At 57.7% G+C, this 21,604-nt stretch overlaps 2 protein-coding genes across 2 annotated transcripts in view; one reads left to right on the top strand and one right to left on the bottom strand.

The window, feature by feature from the left end:
* The window catches only part of LOC133749639 (mucin-2-like), a 30,342-nt gene that overhangs the window by 5,168 nt on the left and 3,570 nt on the right, over positions 1–21,604 (top strand). The window contains exons 2-3 of the mRNA XM_062178910.1: positions 12,970–13,126; positions 19,964–21,445. Of these exons, the coding sequence (XP_062034894.1) occupies positions 20,784–21,445 (662 nt within the window). The 5' untranslated portion in view covers positions 12,970–13,126; positions 19,964–20,783. The remainder of the gene's footprint in view (positions 1–12,969; positions 13,127–19,963; positions 21,446–21,604) is intronic.
* Positions 1–21,604, bottom strand: part of MYO1F (myosin IF) — a 33,084-nt gene that overhangs the window by 8,862 nt on the left and 2,618 nt on the right. Inside the window, exons 2-21 of the mRNA XM_062178911.1 lie at positions 14,519–14,656; positions 14,097–14,186; positions 13,909–14,003; positions 13,535–13,622; positions 13,346–13,435; positions 11,933–12,064; positions 11,669–11,803; positions 11,274–11,406; positions 10,905–11,101; positions 10,575–10,655; positions 10,389–10,475; positions 9,632–9,718; positions 9,012–9,179; positions 7,877–7,962; positions 4,939–5,020; positions 3,762–3,868; positions 3,305–3,403; positions 3,054–3,198; positions 922–1,036; positions 660–829 (exon numbers count right to left, since the gene is read on the bottom strand). Of these exons, the coding sequence (XP_062034895.1) occupies positions 660–829; positions 922–1,036; positions 3,054–3,198; positions 3,305–3,403; positions 3,762–3,868; positions 4,939–5,020; positions 7,877–7,962; positions 9,012–9,179; positions 9,632–9,718; positions 10,389–10,475; positions 10,575–10,655; positions 10,905–11,101; positions 11,274–11,406; positions 11,669–11,803; positions 11,933–12,064; positions 13,346–13,435; positions 13,535–13,622; positions 13,909–14,003; positions 14,097–14,186; positions 14,519–14,656 (2,325 nt within the window). The remainder of the gene's footprint in view (positions 1–659; positions 830–921; positions 1,037–3,053; positions 3,199–3,304; positions 3,404–3,761; positions 3,869–4,938; positions 5,021–7,876; positions 7,963–9,011; positions 9,180–9,631; positions 9,719–10,388; positions 10,476–10,574; positions 10,656–10,904; positions 11,102–11,273; positions 11,407–11,668; positions 11,804–11,932; positions 12,065–13,345; positions 13,436–13,534; positions 13,623–13,908; positions 14,004–14,096; positions 14,187–14,518; positions 14,657–21,604) is intronic.

Below are 21,604 nucleotides of genomic sequence, written 5' to 3'. Positions count from 1 at the left end.
ACTGGGGGCAGGTATGGACAGGTGTGTCTAGGCTAGGTGCGTGTATACCTGGGGGCAGGTATGGGCAGGTGTGTCTAGGCTAGGTGCGTGTATACCTGGGGGCAGGTATGGGCAGGTGTGTCTAGGCTAGGTGCGTGTATACCTGGGGGCAGGTATGGGCAGGTGTGTCTAGGCTAGGTGCGTGTATACCTGGGGGCAGGTATGGGCAGGTGTGTCTAGGCTAGGTGCGTGTATACCTGGGGGCAGGTATGGGCAGGTGTGTCTAGGCTAGGTGCGTGTATACCTGGGGGCAGGTATGGGCAGGTGGGTCTACCTGTGATGGGACAGGTGTGTCTAGGCTAGGTCCATGTATACCTGGGGGCAGGTATGGGCAGGTGTGTCTAGGCTAGGTCCATGTATACCTGGGGGCAGGTATGGGCAGGTGGGTCTACCTGTGATGGGACAGGTGTGTCTAGGTTAGGTCCATGTATACCTGGGGGCAGGTATGGGCAGGTGGGTCTACCTGTGATGGGACAGGTGTGTCTAGGTTAGGTCCATGTATACCTGGGGGAAGGTATGGGCAGGTGTGTCTAGGCTAGGTCCATGTATACCTGGGGGCAGGTGACGGTGTACCAGGCTGGAGCCAGGCTCTCGCGCATGCCCACCTGCTAGTGCCTCACCTTGAAGCGGCGGTCATACTTGGTGACCGAGTCGGCGAAGTCCACACGCTCCCTCTTGCCCAGGAACTGGCGCAGCTCCGGCCGCTCCTCCAGCCCCAAGTAGTCCCCGACAAAGTTGCGGTTGATGCTGTTCCTCCGCCGCTCTTTCTTGTTGAGGAGGATGTTGGAGGCTGAGGGGACACCGGGGGGGGGGGGCAGAGGTCACAGCCCAGCTCCTCCGGGTTCATCGCAGGGCCTGAGCCTCCCACCGGAAGCCCCTCACCTTCCTCCCGCATTTCCTCGTGCTTGCGGACTGCCACGTGGCGCCGCCAGGCCTTCTGGATGATGCGGGCAAAGCCGTCGAACTTCCGCTCTCGTATCTCCTCCAGGAGGAAGAGCTTGGACAAGACACAGGGCTGGTGGGGTCCTGGCACCTCCACAGGGGCTGCAGTCTCAGGTTTCCCTTGGGCCCACCCATTCCTGTGCCTCTGTTCATGTGCACTCATGTGCACTCACACACATGCTCAAAGGATGTTTTCGGGGGCCCGTGTTTGGTCCAGCACCTGTGACACACGCATCCCATATGAGTGCTGGTTCAAGTCCCGACTGCGCCACTCCTGATCCAGCTCCCTGCTGATGTGCCTCGGAATGCAGCAGAAGGTGGCCCAAGTTCCTCTGGCCTCAGCCACCCATGTGGGAGGCTTAGATGGAGTTCGTGGGCAACCCTGGCCATTGAGGCCATTTGGGGAGTGAACCAATGGATGGAACATCTCTCTCTCTCTTTATTTCTGTCTCTCCTTCTCTATAACTGCCTTTCAAATAAATAAATAAATAAATAAATCTTAATTTTTTTTTCTTCCTCCAAATGACCAGACCTGGCGATCCCTTCAGATGGGGTGCATTATATATATATATATATGCATGATTTTTTATTTATTTATTTATTTATTTTTTTATTTTTGACAGGCAGAGCGGACAGTGAGAGAGAGAGAGAGACAGAGAGAAAGGTCTTCCTTTGCCGTTGGTTCACCCTCTAATGGCCGCCGCGGTAGCGCGCTGCGGCCGGCGCACCGCGCTGTTCCGATGGCAGGAGCCAGGTGCTTATCCTGGTCTCCCATGGGGTGCAGAGCCCAAACACTTGGGCCATCCTCCACTGCACTCCCGGGCCACAGCAGAGAGCTGGCCTGGAAGAGGGGCAACCGGGACAGGATCGGTGCCCCGACCGGGACTAGAACCCGGTGTGCCAGCGCCGCAAGGCGGAGGATTAGCCTGTTGAGCCACGGCGCCGGCTATATGCATGATTTTTAAAAAAAAATATTTATTTAGGGGCCAGCGCCGTGGCTCACTTGGTTAATCCTCCTCCTGCAGCGTCAGCATCCCATATGGGCGCTGGGTTCTGGTCTCGATTGCTCCTCTTCCAGTCCAGCTCTCTGCTGTGGCCTGGGAAGGCAGTGGAGGATGGCCCAAGTGCTTGGGCCCCTGCACCTGCATCGGAGACCAGGAGGAAGCACCTGGCTCTTGGCTTTGGATTGGTGCAGTGCGCCGGCTTAGCAGCCATTTGGGGGGTGAACCAACGGAAGGAAGACCTTTCTCTCTGTCTCTCTCTCTCTTTCTCACTGTCTAACTCTGTCAAATAGAAAAAAAGATTCATTTATTTGAAAGAGTTACAGATAGAGGAGAGACAGAGAGAGGTCTTCCATCTGATGGTTCACTCCCCAATTGTCTGCAATGGCCAGAGCTGTGCCAATCCAAAGCCAGGAGCCAGTAGCTTCTTTCAGGTCTTCCACGCAGGTGCAGCGGCCCAAGCACTTAGACCATCTTCTACTGCTTTCCCAGGCCATAGCAGAGAGCTGGATCAGAAGTGGAGCAGCCGGATCTTGAAGCGGTGCATATGGGATGCTGGTGCTTCAGGCCAGGGTGTTAACCCACTGTACCACAGCGCCAGCACTGCATTAAATTATAACAAGGGGTTTGTCTTACTGGCTTCAGATCCCAGCTCTGCCACTGGCCAGCTCTGTGATCTTGCCAGAAACAGCAAAGACATCACAGTGTCCCACATGCTAACGAGGCGGTCCCATGCCATCCGTCAAAGGTGCACCCTGGTTCAGAGGAGGCAGAAACAGGAAGCAGGGATGGGCGTTTGGCGCAGTGGTTAAGCCACCACTTGGGATGCCCACATCCCATAACTGGAGTGCCTGGGCTGGGCTCCCAGCTCTTTCTGCTCATCCTGCCCCCTGCTATGGTGCATCCTGGGAGGCAGCAGATAATGGCTCGAGTGCTCTGGGCCCCTGCCACCCAGGTCGGGGACCTGGATTGAGTTCCGGTCTCCTGGCTTTAGTGTGGCCCCAGTCCTGGCTGTTGCAAGCATGTGGAGTGTGAACCAGGGGACAGAAGATCTTTCTCTGTCTCACTCACCGACTCTGGGTTCTTGATGAAGACCTTGGTGCTCCCCATCTGGTACTGGTCGGGGTCCATGTTGACTGCCCGAAGCAGGTGCTGGATCCCCTGGCGTTCGTCCCCACGCCACCGCGGCCACGTCTCAGGGGTCAGGATGGCGTACCTGGAGGCAGAGGGGCGGGGTGTGTGTGTGGTCAGAGCAGACAGGCGGGCCTGTCATTCTGATGGAGGGTGTGGTTCACTGAGTGCAGGGGCTGGGGGCTGCTCACCTCTGCAGGAACTTGGGAAACTGGCGGCGGTAGGCAAAGCCCGCCCTGCGTACGCGGATGTTCTCCTTCAGGCCCAGGTACTCCACCTGGTGCTTGACCCTGGCAGGGAGAGGGGTCTGAGTCCCTTGCGGGTGGGGGGCTGGAGGCCTGCATGTTTGGGGGGTGAGACCTGGGGAGGTGGCTCGGGGATCAGTCTGGGGGTGACTTCTGTGGGGGTGGGGTCTTGGGGAAGGGGTCTTTTCTCGTCCTGGCAGTCAGTACTGGGGGTGGGGTCTGGGGGAGATGGGGGCCTGGGCTAGCCCCTTGGTCAGCACAGACAGGCTGGGGTCATCCTGGAGGTCGCAGTCAGCTCTTAGTGTAAACCTGGGGCTAAGTCTGGTCTCAGAGGTCAGTCTGGGATGGGCCCAGCAGGTGGAGGTTGGAGTGCCGGTCAGACCTGGCCAGGGGCTGGAGTCACCTGCTCTCCTCCCAGTCCCGGGGCTTCTTGGTCTCGTTGGGCTTGATGCATCGGATGTAGTGGGGTATGCACCTCTTCAGCGTGGCCACCAGGTCGTTGGCTTGTTTCTGCAGCGAGGAGAAGGGGAGGGGGCGCACAGGTAGTGTCGTCGGGCCTCCGCCCCAGCCCCAGGAGACTCGGATGTCTAGGGGGCATGGGGAACGGGGCTGGTGTGCAGTGCACCACAGGGAACCCGCGTCTCTGCTGTGTGTGTACCCAGCCCGCAGACTGTCACACCGCACCGTCACGTCTACCACGCTCACGCAGCCTGGCCCAGACGGTGCTCAGAAGGCCTGGCTGACCGCTTCACAGAGCAGTGAGGAGAGCTCATTTCTGCCTGCCCTTCATGGGGACAGGATCACGCGTGTGTGTCTGGGAGGGGAGCTTTGGGTTGCTCAGGGGGAGGGGGAGAACAAGAAAGGAAACCGTTCAAGGTGGGAGGATGGGGGCGATTGGCTGGAGACCCAGGCGCCCTGTAGTGTGACCTGGTGGGCGACCGCCCCTCCATCTCCCCATCTGTCAGGTGGGATGAAGCTAGTTCCTCCTGTGTGTAAGATAGGTGTTAAACTGTCACCAGGACGGGACCCCCACGTTCACAGCCACGGGTGCAAGCAGCCCGCATATCCACTGACGGGTGAGTGGGTGAACACAGCGTGGTCATCCACACAATGGGATATGAGTCATGCGACAGAAAAGGACAAGCCCCATGTGACTCCACTTCTAGGAGGTCCCTGGGGTCATCAGAGCTACAGAGACAGGAAGTAGAGTGTGTGGGAGGTGCCAGGGGCTGAGGGAGGGGAGTGAGTTGTCTCCTGGGGGCGGAGTTGCACTTTGGGAAGAGAAGAAAGTTCTAGAAACTGATGGTGGTCAGGGTTCAACAGCCACAGGAATGTGCTTAATGGGTAAGATGGTCCACTTCATGTGGGTGTTTTACCACATTAAAAACAGATTACCAACATCTCCCTAAAAGTTGAATTTAGGTATTTGAGGGGGACGTCAAGGAAGCTGCTTGAAAACCCCCAAACCCAGAGATGGAGGAGGCTTCTGTGGGACGGAGGGTGCCAGGAACAGAGGCAGAGGCCCAGGGGGTTGGGGAGAGATGGGGTCCGGGGACTGGAACGGTGGGACGAAGCCTCACCTTGATCTTGGAGCCGGCAGTGCTGGGGCGGCCCTTCTTGTCTACGTCCAGCTTCTCGGGAAAGAGCATCCGGAGGAAGGCCCTGGGTGGCAGAGAGAGGGGTGGCAGTGCAGCTGGGCCCTGGGGCACCCTTCCCCAGAGGCAGGGCTGCCCCAGCGCCAGCACATCAAACAGGGTTCTCTCTGAGGGTGGGGGTGCTGCGATGGCTGAGCCGGGGACGGCTGGTTTTGTCCTTTCTTTGGGTTCCTGAGTCACCTGCACTTTTTATATCTTCCTCTGTGATCAGGCAAGGAAGGAAAACACAGCAAGGTTAAGTAATGAGGGGCCGGTGCAAGGTTAAATAATGAGGGGCCGGTGCAAGGTTAAATAATGAGGGGCCGGTGCAAGGTTAAATAACGAGGGGCCGGTGCAAGGTTAAATAATGAGGGGCCGGTGCAAGGCTAAATAATGAGGGGCCGGTGCAAGGTTAAATAATGAGGGGCCGGTGCTGTGGCGTAGCAGGTAAAGCCGCCACCTGCAGTGCCCGCATCTCATATGGGTGCCGGTTTGAGTCCCAGCTGCTCCATTTCCGATTCAGCTCTCTGCTACAGTAGAAGATGGCCCAAGTCCTTGGGCCCCTGCACCTGTGTAGGAGACCTAGAGGAAGCTCCTGGCTCCTGGCTTTGGATCGGCCCAGCTCTGGCTGTTGCAGCCATTTGGGGAGTGAACCAGCAGATGGAAGATCTCTCTGCCTCTGCCTCTCACTCTGCCTTTCAAATACATAAATCAATCTTTTAAAAAAAATCAAATAATAAAATACAGTTGGCCTTCTGCATTCGTGGATTCAACCCACTGCAGACCCAAAACATCTGAAAAAAAAAAAAATCTGTGCCTGTACTGAGTACGTACTGACATTTATTTATATGAGAGACATACACAGAGAGAGGATCCTTCCATCTGCTGGTTCACCCCCCAGATGCCAGCACTGGGCCCTGGCTGGGGCCGAGAGCAGTAGCTGGGAACTCAGTGTGGGTGTCTCCCACAGGGGTGCAGGCACCCAGTCATTTGAGGCATCACTTCTGCTTCCCAGGGTCTGCATTAGCAGGAGTAGAGCTGAGTATGGAACCCAGATACTCTGATGTCGACTCGGACGTGTTAACCACTAGGCCAAACACCTGCTCCCAGACTTTTTATTTTCTAGTAGGTAGGCAAAGCAGTGTAGCAACTGTTTATGTTGCATTTACCTTGTATTAGGTATTGTTAAGTCATCTAGAAAGATTTAAAGTAGCCTGAAGGATGTGCAAATATTAGGCCATTTTATCGAAAGGATTTGAGTATCTAGGGGTTTGGTGTCCTTGGGGGATCCTAGAATCAGCCCCCCATGGATACTAAAGGGTGACTGCCAACTGGGGCAGCAGGATCAGGTCCCTTCCTGGGGACAATTCATTCATTCATTCATTCATTTCCCTCCCTCCCTCCCTCCCTCCCTCCCCCTCCTCTCATTCTTCTTTTTTAAACATTTATTTATTTGAAAGGCAGAGCAAGGTGTGCGGAGAGAGATAGACAGAGAGAGGGATCTTCTATCCACTGGTTCCCCAAATGCCCACAGCAGCCAGGTCAAAGCCAGGCTGAAGTCAGGAGCCAGGAACTCAATCTGGGTCTTGCACATGGGTGTCAGGGGTCCAAGCCCTTGGACCATCATCTGCTGCCTCTGCAGGTGCATTGGCATTAGCAGGGAGCTGGATCACAAACGGAGCAGCCAGGACTTGAATTGGCACTAGTGTGGCATGCCGGCGTCTCAAGCCGCGGCTTCACCTGCTGTACCACAAAGCTGGTCCCCCTTATGACAGTTGTACATGTTCATGTTTGCATGTGTATCCAAAGAAATACAAGGGTACTTCAGAAAGTTCTTGGAGAGTTGGCATTGGCATTGAATGATTAATTTAGGGGCGGGCATTTGGCCTATTAATGAAGACTGCTGAGTCCCACATTGGAGTGCCTGGTTTGATCCCAGCTTCCAGCTCCTGACTCCAGCTTCCTGCTAATGCACGCCTTGCGAAGCAGTGATGATGGCCCAAGTACTCGGGTTCCTGCCACCCACACAAAGACGTGGGTTGTTTCCAGATCCTGGCTTCAGCCCTGGCCCAGGTCCAGTGGATGCAGGCATTAGGAGAGTAAACTAGCGGATGAATGCTCTCTGTGTCTCTGTCTGCCTTTCAAATAATAATAATAAAAAAAGATTTATTTTGCCAGCGCTGTGGCTCAACAGGCTAATCCTCTGCCTTGCGGTGCCGGCACACCAGGTTCGAGTCCCAGTCGGGGCGCTGGATTCTGTCCCGGTTGCCCCTCTTCCAGGCCAGCTCTCTGCTATGGCCCGGGAGTGCAGTGGAGGATGGCCCAAGTGCTTGGGCCCTGCACCTGCATGGGAGACCAGGAGAAGCACCTGGCTCCTGCCTTTGGATCAGAGCAGTGCGCTGGCTGCAGCGCGCCAGCCGCGGCGGCCATTGGAGGGTGAACCAACGGCAAAGGAAGACCTTTCTCTCTGTCTCTCTCTCTCTCTCACTGTCCACTCTGCCTGTCAAAAATAAAAAAAAAATTTAAAAAAAGATTTATTTTTATTTGGTGTACAACATTTTGAAATCCATGCATGTACTAGGGGTCTCCTAGTTCATGGAAAATGCAGGTTATGAAAAAACAATGCAAGGATTTCCAAATGTTTTGCATCCCAGAAAAACTCATTGTTTCTTTCCATTTGTTAAGAGCATTTTGAAGGACCCTGGGAACTCCAAGTCCCTTTCACATCAGAACTAGCCAGTAGGAGCTGTCTGACTGCACAGCCTTCCCCAAAACGTCCGTGGGGTGACAGGAGCTCTGGGGAAGATGGGGGAGTGATCCCCAGTCCTCCCCACCACCTCAAGGGGGTTCTTCCTGGACACCCGCACCCCCCAGGGCCACTCACTGCTCACTGGTCTGCATCAGCTCTATGAGGTCAGTGAAGAGGACGTCCCTGTTCCTCTCGCAGAAGCCGCTGACATCATAGGAGACCTGGAGGGAGGCATGGGGGGTGCTCATAGCCCATATGGTCAGGGGTCCTGGGAGCCTGCTCTGGGGGAGAAGGGGTCAGTTGCATCTACAGCTCTGATTGGAGGAATTTGTGGTTCACAGCTCCTGGGCTCCTGGGTCTGATGTTTAAGTTGAGGTTGGAGGGTGGGTGCTGCAGCTTGGATCCAAGGCAGGGGGAGGTGGAGGTTGTGAGTACCAACTGGGGAGGTGGGAGGCTGCAGTCCAGGTTCGGGGAGGGTCCCTGGGGACTGCTACTTAATGTGGAGTCAATTCCAGTCAGCCTAGAAATCTGTGGTCAACTGGGGGACTGGGAGGCGGGGCCGGGGAGGTCAGAGTCTGGGCTGGGCTGCTGTCTTGGGTAGGGGGAGGCTCTCTCTAGTCCTGGCTGGGGGAACACCTGACCATTTTAGGGATTGGTGGGTAGTGGTGTTAGCAGGGGGCAGAGCCTCCTGGGAAAGCCAGCTGCCCGTGCCAAGGTCTCGGGAGCAGGGTGGGAGAATCCACAGTGCTGTCCACTGCTTGGGAAGCCAGTGGGTTTCTGTCGCCTTGGGTGGGGGTCAGTAGGGAGCCCAAGCCCACTCTGAAGGGTGGTGGCTTACAGCAGGTGCCTGGGGGCGGTGCTTGTAGATTTGTCCTCTGGGTTGGGATCAGGATACAGGGGGGCTGGGTCCAAGAGTTAGGGCTCATATTGGAGCCTGGGGGGTCTCTAGGCACGGGGAGGGTGCTGGTGACCTGTTGCCCAAGCTGGGGTTATGGGGAGGGGCTTGCATCCTGTCTCTTAGGGGGAGCCACTGTGTTAGGGGAAACTGAGGCCATGAGCAGGGGGTGGAGAGTTCCCGGAGTCAGTGGGAGGGGGTCCATGGTTGAGGGTGGGGGCTGGAGGAGGGGGCTTAGGGAATCCTGCAGTCCTGGCTGGGGGTCCCTGCAGGGTTGTTCCAGTCTGGGTGTGGGGGCGGGGCTGCAGCCTGGTGTCCCTGGGGTCACAAGGACCATCACAGTGCTGGGGGCCCAGTGCCAGGGGCACCACGCACTCTGCCTGCATAGTGGTGGATGACGAAGCCGGCGCTCCAGCTGTTGAAGTGCTCATGGGTGCCCACGGCCGCCTGCAGCTTCTGCAGCAGTGTCTGGTCGGCACCGCCACCCGTGGCGTGCATGGTGGCGCACACATCGTCCAGCACGCTCATGATGCCTGGCGGGTTCTGCGGGGACAGGCGGGAGGGGCTCAGTCAGGCCTGGCCCTGCCCCATGTTGCTCCCCTCGCATGGAGGTGGAGGCAAGGACACGGCCAGAGCTGAGGGCGGGGCTTCCAAAAAGTGCTAGTGAGGGACTCAGGTGTGTGGGGCCCCCGGGAAATCTACAGGAATCCACCCTTCCTTTCCTTCCAGGGACTGAAATCAATTGGTGGGACACCTGGCAATTTCGACCCCTCTGACCCTGAGCTAGTCTGCCTTGGGCAGTGTTTGTTGAGTGAATAAGTGACTGGTGAGCAGGTGGGCAGAATGAATGGATGACTGCAGGGCTATTTCAGCTGTGCTCCACCTGCTGGAGGGAGTGGACACAGGGTAGAGAGGACCCCCGCCCAGGGTGTCACAGCCCCCGCCTGGGGTCTCCCAGGCTCACGCTGGGGACCCACAGTTGGCCCAGCCCTCACCAGCTTGTTTTCGATGAGGTCGCAGACGACTTTGTTGTTGAAGTACTGGATGGGGGTCCAGCGGATGCCCTCCTGGACGTACTCCTCCTGGAGGTGGACGGGGGCAGGTGGAAGGGGTGTGGCCAGTACCCCCGCATGCTCCTCCCCCCGTCACCCAGCCCTGTTGCTGGCTGCTGTGTGGAGCAGGGAACTCAACACAGGTCTCTCACGTGGGTGGCAGGGATTGGAGCCATCACTGCTGCCTTCCGGGAGACACGTGAGCAGGAGGCTGGGATCAAACCCGGCCCTGAATATGGGAAGTGGGCACCCAAAGTGGCTCTCGATGGCTGCCCCAGAAATGTCCTCACAGTCAATCAGTAAAGGGCCCGCGTTGCGGTGCAGCAGGTTGAGCCGCTGCCTGTGACACCAGCACCCTACATGAGCGCTGGTTCCGATCCAGCTCCCTGCTGGTGTGCCTGGGAGGCCAGGGTGGAGTTCCTGGCTCCTGGCTTTGACCTGATCCAACCCTGGCTGTTGTGGCTGGATTGGGGAGCGACCCAGCAGGTGGAAGGCCTCTCTCTGTCTCTCCCTCTCTCTGTTGCTCTGCCTTTGAGATGAAATAAATAAGTAAATATTTTAAGAAATCTTATGATGGAGCCTGAGCAGGTAAGCAGAGAGAGAGAGAGAGAGAGATGGGAACAGGGTCCCCCAGCTGTCCATGTCCCTCACATGGTCCTGCCCCCCGACTCCGAGTGCCCCCGGCCCTGCCCGCACCGACCTGCTCTGCCTTCAGGGTGAGCTCGATGAAGATCTGCTGCAGCTTCTCGTTGACGAAGTTGATGCAGAATTGCTCAAAGCCGTTTTTCTGCCAAGGGGGGACAGGGACCCTTCCTTCAGTGGGCCCCCGCTGGAGGCCAGCCCCAGCTCACAGGGAGGACAGGGTGTGGGCCAGGGGCCTGCGAACCTGGAAGATCTCGAAGCCGTAGATGTCGAGCACGCCGATGCTGTACTCTTCCTGGGGCTTCTGCATGGCTCGGTTGATGGCCTGTGAGCGGGGTGTGGACAGGAGGTCGGTGGGCATCCGGGCAGGCCCTCCCCAGCCAGTTCTCACTCTTGTGAAAATGTTTAAACATTTATTTCTCTGAGAGGCAGAGAGAGAGAGAGAGAGAGAGGAGCCAGGAACTCCCCATCCAGGTCTCCCGTGTGTGTGTGTGGGGGGGGGGGGCAGGGACCCAACTGCATGAGCTGCCAAGGTTATAACAGCCTCGCCCACCACCCCCCAGGCCCCACTCGCCTCCACAAGGAAGTCAAAGAGGCGGGCATAGAGGCCTTTGGCCAGGGCGTCGCGGGTGTAGGCTGCCTGCTCCACATTGAGCGTGACGTCGATGGACTCACTGCGCCCACCCCAGCGGCTGTCCATCTTGCGGCTGGTCAGCTTCTCCTGCAGGCGCCCACTGTCGATGCCCAGCAAGTAGGCGGGAAAGGCCAGGACTGCCCGGCCACGGGACAAAGGGCGGGCAGCTGGTCAGGCTCTCGGGCCTCACGCCAGCCCCTCCCTCTCTCCCCCTCTTGCCCAGGGACTTTGACCTTGACCCCCCCCCCCGAGTTCTCACCCTCCTGGGGATGAGCGGGCCCCCACCTGCCCTCCTGCACCCACACTCACGGTCCACGCTCTCCACCCGGGCATAATTCCCATCTTCACAGAAGCTGATGTTCCCCAGGTGCAAGATCCCTGCCACGAGCTGCAGGACCAGCTGCTGGACACTGGGCGGGATCCCAATGACCTGCATGGCACTCTGTGGGCATAGCGGGGACAGAGCCTGAACCACCCAGCTGGGCCTCTCCCTCATCCCCAGGGTCAGGCTCCTGGGGCTGCAGCACAGACTCAGGGAGTCAAGACCCTTAGATCCCCCCACCTGCCGCCTCCATCCTGCCTTTTATGTCCACTCTGCTGTGTGACCTTGCATAAGTCCCTGCCCTCTCTGGGCCTCATTCCCCTGGTTTGTAACTTGAGATGGTTCCCTGCACCCAAGAGCTGGAGGGGTGCCCGGTGCTCACCAGAGTCTCGCTGAAGTCGCTCCTGTCGTCCGTGCCGTCGACCTTGTAGGTGTCCGATTGGTTAAGGTAGTAATAGTAGTCAGGCGTCATGAGCCCCAGGTTCTGCCGCTGCTCCTGGGAGGCCCCTTCCAGCAGCTGCAGGGAGTACAGTGGACCTGCGCCTGAGCTGGGTGTGCCACAGCTCCCAGACTTTTCCTGTTGTCTCCTCCACGGCTTCCCAGTGGGGCTCCCTCCGCCCTGGGGCTGTGGCTCCCTGGCCCGCACCTGGTAGTAGATGTGGAAGTTCCTCTCGTTTTCATTCTGCGTGACCACGCGGGACTTCTCCAGCAGGAAGTTGGAGATCTTGCCTCCGTCCGGCTCCCCGCCGCGGCTGAACTGAATCTCGAAGTACTTGCCCTGTGGCCGAGAGGGAAACACGCAGCGCCTGCTTGGGTTTGGATGTAGTTTGAGTGTGGCCTCCAGAGGTTCACGAGCTGGAAGCCTCTAGGTCCCCCAGTGTGGCCATGCTGAAACATGGTGGAGGTTTAAGAGTGGGCTACATGGTGCAGTGGGACGTCCACGTCTTGTATCAGAGCTTGGGAGGGAGTCCAGCTCCCTGCCTCCCTGGGAAGCAGAACATGATGGCTCCAGTACCTGCCACCCATGTTGGGGACCCGGATGGAATTCCTGGCTTCTGGCTTCTGGCTTTGACCAGGCCCTGCCCTGGCTGTTGTGGCCATTTTGGGAGTAAACCAGCACACGGGCGATCTCACCCTCTCTGTTACTTTCCCTTTAAAAAAGGGGGGGAGGGGCCTAGTGGGAAGTGGTGAGGTCATTGAGGGTGCTGCCCTTGCAAAAGATTCCGGTAGTTCTGGGACCCAGGTAGGTCCTGCGAGAGCAAGTTCTTATCTGCACAGCAGCCTGGGCCCTGTGTCCCGCTGCTCCCTGTCTCACTCTGTGCCTCTTCCTCAGGTACTCTCACCCTAGCAATGCCACTGCCATGAGGCCCACACCAGAGGCTGAATCCATGGGGCAGGGCCGTCTCGGACTTTCAATCTCTCTTTTAAATATTTTTTTACTTATGTATTTGAGGAAGAGAATGAGCTCTTCCACCTATTGGTTCACCTTCCTAAATGCCCATAAACTCCCCCTGCCCCCCAAACTGAGAGAATCCCCTTGGCTGTCACCGCTGCCTGCCAGGGTCTGCATTAGCAGGAAGCTAGAACCAAGCGCCAGAGCCGGGAGCTAACGCCAAGCACACTGGTGTGGGATGTGGGCATCCTAACAGGCTTTTTTTTTTTTTTTTTTCGGTGTGTGTGCAGGCCATGCAGCTAAACCATGACAGAACTGGACCATAAATTCAGATCTAGTTACCTGTGTCTCACTGGGGCCAGCAGTGCATCTCACACAAATAAGGAGCCCAAGAAGAATTTGTTGAAAAGAAAGAATGAATGAAAAAAACCTCACTGGACCTGAAATGTGAGTAGGAACAGGAGTAGCATGGCCACCGCTAGGGGAGTGTTTATGGGTGTTGGATAGAGGTGTCATGGCCGCCTCAGCTCCGCCGATGGGGGACTCTATTCCTGACGGACCATAAGCAGGAAGTGAGTCTCCCATCCTATGTCTGAGTAGGCTAGGTTTCCCCTGGGGCTGGTGTCCTCTGTGTGTGTGTGTGCACAGGTGGGCTTGTAGACTCACAAAGCGGCTGGAATTGTTGTTGCGCACGGTCTTGGCATTGCCGAAGGCCTCGAGCAGGGGGTTTGACTGCAGGATGATGTCCTTGACGTGCTGGGGAAAGAGGCAGGCAGGGCGGGAAGTGGTCAGCCTGGGGCGGGCAGGCGTGGGTGTGGGGATGAACCGCTGTGCAGGGGGGCACTCCTGCCTCACCTGGACCTTCTCACCCCCGCCAGACACCTTGGAGATGTAGCCCATGATGTACTTGGCAGCCACCGTCTTCCCGGCTCCGCTCTCACCACTGGGGGTGGGTGGGAAAAGGAGTGGTCAGGGGCAGGGCTCGTTCTGGTGGACCACTCACTCATTCATTCACTCATTCATTCATTCATCCCTTGAGTACCTACTGTGTGCCAAGCTGATGTTCAGAGGGGACAGATGGACGGAAACAGTGAGTAAACACGAGTCCAACAGCAACAAGGAAATTAAACTAGGCCAGGGAGCAGAGAGGGCTGCTGGGGCTGTGTTCAGATGGGGAACCCTGGGGAGGGGGCTGATGAGGTTTCAGGGGGGGCCCCCTCATTCCGCACCTGATAATGACGCACTGGTTCTCAGAGTCGATGAGCATGTTCCTGTACATGTTGTCCGTCAGGGCGTAGATGTGCGGGGGGTTCTCATACTGGGCCTGGCAGGGGTGATGGGGGGTCAGGACTAGGGGCTGGGGTTCTCAGGCCTGTCTCTCCACCCCACCCCACTGGGGCCCGGGCCTGGGCCTCACCGCGCCCTGGTAGAGGTCGATCTCGCGGTCGGTGAAGTAGGGCATCTGCTTGAAGGGGTTCACGGAGATGAGCACTGCGCCGATGTATGTCTGGGGTGTGGTTAAGGGCCTGCGGCTTGCTCCCCGCAGTTCCCCGCCCCTCCATGGTGCTTCCCAGGGGCTCCCCACCACCCAGCCAGGCCTCATGCTAACGCACCCGGAGTCTCTCAGGACAAATCGAGCTTGAGTCCACAGTGGGACGAGTGGGATTTGCTGTGACTGAACCGCCCCAGGACAGAGAGCAGACAGGACCACAGCTGCCCCCAACCGGAGCCCCGCTGTCCGCCCACCCTTCCTCATTCACCTGCCTGCCCCGGCTGGTGCACCTGCCCTTCCGTGTAGACTCCCTTCGCCGCCCACCGCCCCACCCCCAGCCCGGATACAAAGATGTAGTCATCCATGAACCGCTTGCGCAGGTTGCCCACGATGGCATCCTCGGTGATCTGGGGCAGCAGCACCATGTCATCCACGCCGCTCTGTTTCACGTTGTGGCTCTGCCAGTGGAAGCGCTCCTTGCTGCCCTGGGGGCGGGAGCAGGGTGAGCTGGTGCCCCTGGTGAGGTTGGGCTGGGCTAGGTCGCTGCACAGGGCGCCTGCATCCCTTAGGCCTATCTGGTGCCAGTCCCGGCTGCTCCACTCTGATCCATTTCCCTGCTAATCCAGGCCTTGGAAGGCAGCAGATGATGGTCCAGGTGCTTGGGCCCCTGCACCGATGTAGGAGACCCAGATGGAGCTCCTGGCTTCAGCCTGGCCCAGCCCATCCCATCCCTTTGAGCTCCTGCTGGCCACCAGGTGGCTGTGACCTCTGCCCTCTGTGGCCACTTGTGACTCTGTTCCTCCCCCCCAGCTCCCTCCCTGCTACCCTGTGGGGCCTTCGTGCTGCCCTACTCTGGGACCAGCTCCAGAGCCTTCACAATCTCCCCCACCTCTTCCCCTCTCATTTTCTCCCTGTTTTTCCATCAGACAACACCTGTAGGCCCACAGAGGAGACTGAGGCCCAGGTCCCCCCCAAAGCCCTTCACCCCGATGTGGGAAGTGGGTATCCCCAGGTATACCCTAACCCACTGTGCCACGACTCCCACTCCTGAATTGTCTTCAGAAGAATTACCTGGAGCTGGTGTTGTAGTGCAGTGGGTTAAGCCGCAGCCTGTGCCAGCATCCCCTATAGAGTTCTGGCGCTCCATTTCTGATTCCAGCCTCCTACTGATGTGCCTGGGAGGGCACTGCAAGATGGCCACCCATGTGGGGAACCCGGACTCCTGGCTCAGGCTGGCCTGGCCCTGGCTGTTTTAGCTATCTGGGGAGTGAACCAGCAGCTAGAAGATCTCTCTCTGACTCTCCCTCTCTCTCTCTCTCTGTCTTTCAAATACATAAATGAATATTTTAAAATTATTGATTTTATTTGAAAAGCAGCGAGAGCGAGCTCTCCTATTGACTGGTTCATTCCCCAAATGCCCTCAAGAGCAAGGGCTGGGCCAGGAGCCAGGAACTCCATCTGGGTCTCCTGCACGGGTGCCAGGGGCCCATTACTCCGCTGCCTTCCAGGGTGTGCATTGGCAAGAAGCTAGAATTAGAAGCAGAGCCAGACAGGAACCCAGGCATCTTAACCATTGCACAAGATGTGTGCCCCAGTCCCTGAACTTTCACATGAACGGACCTGATTCCCTCTCTATGGCTAAACATCTGAAGCTGCCGGCCACCTTCCCACCTGCACATCCATCCATTCCACAAAGAATTCTTGAGCCTCTGCTGGAAACCATTAGGCCCTCAGGTAGAACTCCTGGGGTGGGCATTTACTCTTGGGGTAAAGAAACCACACTGGACACCCACGTCCCACAGTGGAGCGCCTAGGCTTGAGTCCTGGCTCCCCTTCTCATTCCAGCTCCCTGCAAATGTGCACCTTGGGAGGCAGCTGGTGATGGCTCAAGTACTTGGGTCCCTGCCACCCATGGGGGAAACCTGGATGGAGTTTCTGGCTCCCAGCTTTTGTCCAGCCTAGCTCTGGCTGTTGCAGGCATTTGGGGAGTGAACCAGCATGTGGATGGAAGATCTCTCTCTCTCTCTTTCTCCCCCACTCTGTCACTCTGCCTTTCAAATAAATAAATCTTTAGGGGGAGAACAAAAGAGAACGGTGGGTGGGAAGGGGCTCAGAAGTTGGTAGGTAAGGCCGTGTAGACAAAATGAGGATGGCTTGAGGACCAAGTGGGCCGGGTGGGGGAGGGGCCGGGGAGCATGTGCTTGCTGCCTGCGTGTTGGAGAGCAGAGACCAAGAACGCTGAGTGGGGGTGGGGTCGTTCCTGGGGGGGCAGGAGGGCTGGGCGCATCTGTCCTTCCCCTGAGCTGGCTGGTGGGTGGGGGTTTGCAGGGGTCACGGGCACAGCCCAGCCAGTGGGTGGGGACACAGGAAACGGATTCTGTTTCTGAAGCCTGTGTAGGGTGGGGCCTTGCACGGTAACCCTGGTAACCAGCACCTGCCTGCCCCTCACTCAGGCCCTGGGCTCAGCTTCCCACACTGTTCCTTTGCGGCATCCCCTCGGCACATGGGGGTCCACTGAGCTGCTCTTGGGTCCCTTTGCTAGGAGGCAGAACATGGCACAGAGAGGCCAGATGACCCCTGAAGTCACACAGCAGGAACACGGCGGTGCGGGAGACAGGGACCCATGAGGCTGCCCTCCTCAGCTTGGCCGGGGTCAGCAGTGGCTGAGAGGGTTGGATGGGTCGGGACCGGACCAGTCCAGGGCCTCCCCTCTGGGTCCATTCTGCCTGCGCTGGGGCTCCTCAGGCTGAGTCGAGACCAAGGCCACTTCCCTTTGCTGGAGTCGGGGGCCCGAGGCCTGGCCGTGCTGGGCCCCAGTACACAGTTCTTCTTCCTGTCCTCCCCTTCCCTCTGGCGGCTGAGTGACCCCCTTCCTCTCGCGGCCCTGCCAGGCTCCGTCCTGTCCCGAGCATCCCGGCCTCCTAGACCGGCCCTCCTTCCTGCCAACCTTGCGGCCATTGGCCTGAAAGGGGGAGTGGCTTTTCCCCAAGGACATCCAGTGTGCTCGTGCGTGGAGGGAGCGGGGAGGCGTGTCACCGCTCCAGGCCTGTTTCCTCATCTGTCAGACAGACCTCATAATGACTCCTCCGAGAGCGGACGCTGGGAGAGAGAAGCCCTGAGGCATCTCGACACGGTGGCCGGTGGATCGGTGTCTGGCAGAGGCCTGGCCTGTAGGAGCTGATTAATAAACACACGCTGGAAGAGTGAGTGAGTGAGTGAATGAGTGAGTGAGTGAGGTACCATGGGTCTGAGGCTGCCCCTGCCCTGTCTCAGGGGTGTCCTCCCCTGCTGGCTCAAGTGGAAACTGTGGCCTCCCAAGTCCCTTCCCTTGGGGGCGGGGAGCTGCGAAGAGGCTGTGGTCGCAGTGGCCCACAAGCCGCGTGTGACTCAACTGGCTGGGGCTGTTGTGAAAGACAGTCAGGGCTTGAGGTGGCTGGGGTGGGGGTGGGGGGCAGGAGCATCTTCCTCCACCCAGGGGACAGGCGGGGACAGCTGTCTTGGTATGGGCGGAGGGAGGGGCTGTTTGTGGTCAAGGTGACAGCTCCAGAGGCTTTGGGCACACTGTCTGAAGCCCCCTGGGCACAGGGGCAGCTGGAGACGTGGCTGGGGCCTGGCCTGCTCTTGGGGAGTGCAGTGAACCCCAAAGGGTGAATGGAGTTGCTCACTGGAGACCATGTGGGAGGGGACTGAGGAGAGGCGGGGCGTCAGCCAGGGCTCCCTTGGAAGGCTGGCCTGGCAATATGGAGGTGGGTGTGTGGGCGCTGGACCCGGGGTTCTTTGGGAGGCAGGGTCAAGGTCCAAAGAAGCCTGGGGGGTTGGGCAGGGGTCTGCATTACTCCTGGGGATCTCTCACCAAGCAGGAGGAGGAGAGGGGGCAGAGTGGGGGAGAAGGAGAAGAGGAAGGATGAGGAGGAGGAGAGGAAGGAGAAGGGGGAGGAGGGGAAGGGGGGGAGGGGAGAGGAGGGTGTGAGGAAGGCGGTGGCTGTCAGGGTGTCCCTGGCAGTGGCTGGGTGGAAACTCCTCTTCCACTCTGGTTTGTGCAGATCGCCGTGCTCCCCTGCCTCGGTTTCGTTTGCGAAACGGGAACATCAAGGGCCACAGACCTCGCCGGGCTGCACACAGCTTCGGCGAGGCCAAGGAGGTCACGCATCAGTGCTGGTCTTCCTGGCCACGGCTGTCAGCAGCCTCCCTGAGCTGCCTGGGTCCCACGCACCCAAGGCCCAGGGCTGTGGGCTGCAGGTGGCGCTGACTGCTCCAGGTCACCTGCTCCCTGAGCAGCTCAGGGACAGCAACGAAAGAGCCACTTCCTTCCCTCACCGCTGGGGTCCCGGGGGCTGCGGTTGCCAGAGGAGATGCGAAGCCGCTGCCGGTGGGGGATCCTGGGGCTGCACCCAGCATCCATGCACTGTGCGGGCAGCAGTCTCTCCTCCCCGTCTCAGGCCAGTGCTGGGTCTCGGCTTCCTTCCTGCTCACCAGGGGGCCCTTACCACCCTGCAGGAGACCGGGTTTCTTCTGCCATGGGTATTTGTCCGGCAGGTGGAGCCTGCTGAGGGGGCCACCCCTCACCTCCTCCAACAGCCCCGGGCCTTGCCTTGTTGGGGATGAGCCCCTGAAGTGGGCCCCCAGCCCCCATGGTGGAAACCTGCCTGTCTGACTCGGCGCTGTCCTTACTCGAAATGTCCCATCAGTTGCAGGTCTCACTGATTCTTCCTCCTGAATCCCTCTTTTTAAAAACATTTTATTTATTGGAAAGGCAGAAGGACTGAGAGAGGGAGAATCAGAGGCAGAGAGAGAGATAGAGATCTTCCTCCCGCTGGTTCACTCTCCAAATGGCCACAACAGCCAGGGCTGGGGCAGACAGAAGCCAGGAGCCAGGAGCTCCATCTTGGCCTCCCAGGTGGGTGGCAGCGGCTCAGTCCCTTGAGCCATCAGTGCTACCTCCCAGGGTTCACATTAGCAGGAAGCGGAAATCAAGAGCAGAGCTGGGACTTCAACCCAGGCACTGTGATATGGGACGTGAGTGGCCCAAGCAGTGGGGGGGAAGGAAGAGAGCAGGTACCCACTGGACCCCACAAATTCCCCCAGCTTTCAGTCTTTTCTGTCTGTCCCATGGCCACTGTCCCTGGACCAAACAGCCATGTCACTGGCTCCTTGCTTGAAAACAAGCACCCCATCATCACCAACCAGTTACCACACCTGAGCCCCAACACAGTCAAACAGAAACTGCTAATAACCTTTGTGCCAGCGCCACCAGCCAGGGTCAAACAGGGGAAAACCATGCTATCATCAGCCTTCCCTACAACCAGTCTCCACCAACAACCATCATCAATAACAACAACTAGACAGCCACCAGCAACAACACCAGCCAGCAACAGCCACGTGCAGTTGACTACCATTAAATGGTCCCATGAGGGTTGGGTGCTGTTGCACAGTGAGTAAAGCCACTGCCTTCAATACCACATGGGCACTGGTTTGAGTCCCGGCTGCTCCACTTCCCGTCCAGCTCGCTGCTAATGCTCCTGGGAAAGCAATGGAGGATGGTCCAAGTGTTTGGGCCCCTGCACCCAATGTGGGAGACCCAGAGAAGCTCCTGGCTCCTAGCTTCAGCCTGGCCTAGCCATGGCCATCATGGCCATTTGGGGAGTAAACCAGTGGATGGAAGATAGATCGATCGATCAATCGATGTCTCTCTCTCTAACTTTGCCTTTCAGGTAAATAAATAATAATAAAAAATCCCATAAAGCAACAACCATCATCCATACCCTTTTTTTTTTTCTTTTTTTGAGAGGCAGAGTTATACAGTGAGAGAGAAAGAAAGAGAGAGAGAGAGACAAAGGTCTTCCTTCAATTGGTTCACCCCCCAAATGGCTGCTACGGCTGGTGCGTCACACCGATCTGAAGCCAGGAGCCAGGTGCTTCCTCCTGGTCTCCCATGCGGGTGCAGGGTCCAAGCACTTGGGCCATCCTCCACTGCACTCCCTGGCCACAGCAGAGAGCTGGACTGGAAGAGGAGCAACTGGGACAGAATCTGGCGCCCCAACTGGGACTAGAACTAGAACCAGGGGTGCTGGTGCTGCAGGTGGAGGATTAGCCTAGAGAGCTGTGGTGCTGGCCAATCCATACCTTTTTCAAATGCCACCAATGAATTGCTACCACCGTTACTGATCACTGTCACCAGAAGTCAACCATGAACTCCCAAGAGCACCATCACAAGGATCCAAGTAATGGCAACCACCCAGCTTCACTGAGCCAGCATCCCCAGCATTTGTAGCTGAAAACAATCAACCTCTATTGACCGGTGTTCACAAAAGACAACTGTCACCACCACCAACTCACCTACAAGAACCATGTACCTGCAGTAACCAACATCAGTGACCACCATCACCACCACCACCACCACCAACTCAACAACAACTCCCCCAGAGGACCATCATCATCACCAACCTGCAACACCAGTGTCAGTGACCACCATCACCACCAACTCAACAACTCCCCCACAAGGACCATCATCATCACCAACCTGCAACACCAGTGTCAGTGACCACCATCACCACCAACTCAACAACTCCCCCAGAGGACCATCGTCATCACCAACCTGCAACACCAGTGTCAATGACCACCACCACCACCAACTCAACAACTCCCCCAGAGGACCATCATCATCACCAACCTGCAACACCAGTGTCAATGACCACCATCACCACCAACTCAACAACTCCCCCAGAGGACCATCGTCATCACCAACCTGCAACACCAATGTCAATGACCACCATCACCAACAACTCAACAACTCCCCCACAGGACCATCGTCATCACCAACCTGCAACACCAGTGTCAGTGACCACCATCACCACCAACTCAACAACTCCCCCAGAGGACCATCGTCATCACCAACCTGCAACACCAGTGTCAGTGACCACCACCACCACCAACTCAACAACTCCCCCAGAGGACCATCGTCATCACCAACCTGCAACACCAGTGTCAGTGACCACCACCACCACCAACTCAACAACTCCCCCAGAGGACCATCATCATCACCAACCTGCAACACCAGTGTCAATGACCACCATCACCACCAACTCAACAACTCCCCCAGAGGACCATCGTCATCACCAACCTGCAACACCAGTGTCAATGACCACCATCACCACCAACTCAACAACTCCCCCACAAGGACCATCGTCATCACCAACCTGCAACACCAGTGTCAGTGACCACCACCACCAACAACAACTCAACAACTCCCCCAGAGGACCATCGTCATCACCAACCTGCAACACCAGTGTCAGTGACCACCATCACCACCAACTCAACAACTCTCCCACAGGACCATCGTCATCACCAAGCTGCAACACCAGTGTCAATGACCACCATCACCACCAACTCAACAACTCTCCCACAGGACCATCGTCATCACCAACCTGCAACAC

This window comes from Lepus europaeus, chromosome 20 (assembly GCF_033115175.1).
Source record: "Lepus europaeus isolate LE1 chromosome 20, mLepTim1.pri, whole genome shotgun sequence".
In the NCBI taxonomy this organism is placed as follows: Eukaryota; Metazoa; Chordata; class Mammalia; order Lagomorpha; family Leporidae; genus Lepus; species Lepus europaeus.
Note: the sequence above shows the minus strand (reverse complement) of the source record. Positions and strands in the feature narration are given on the sequence as shown.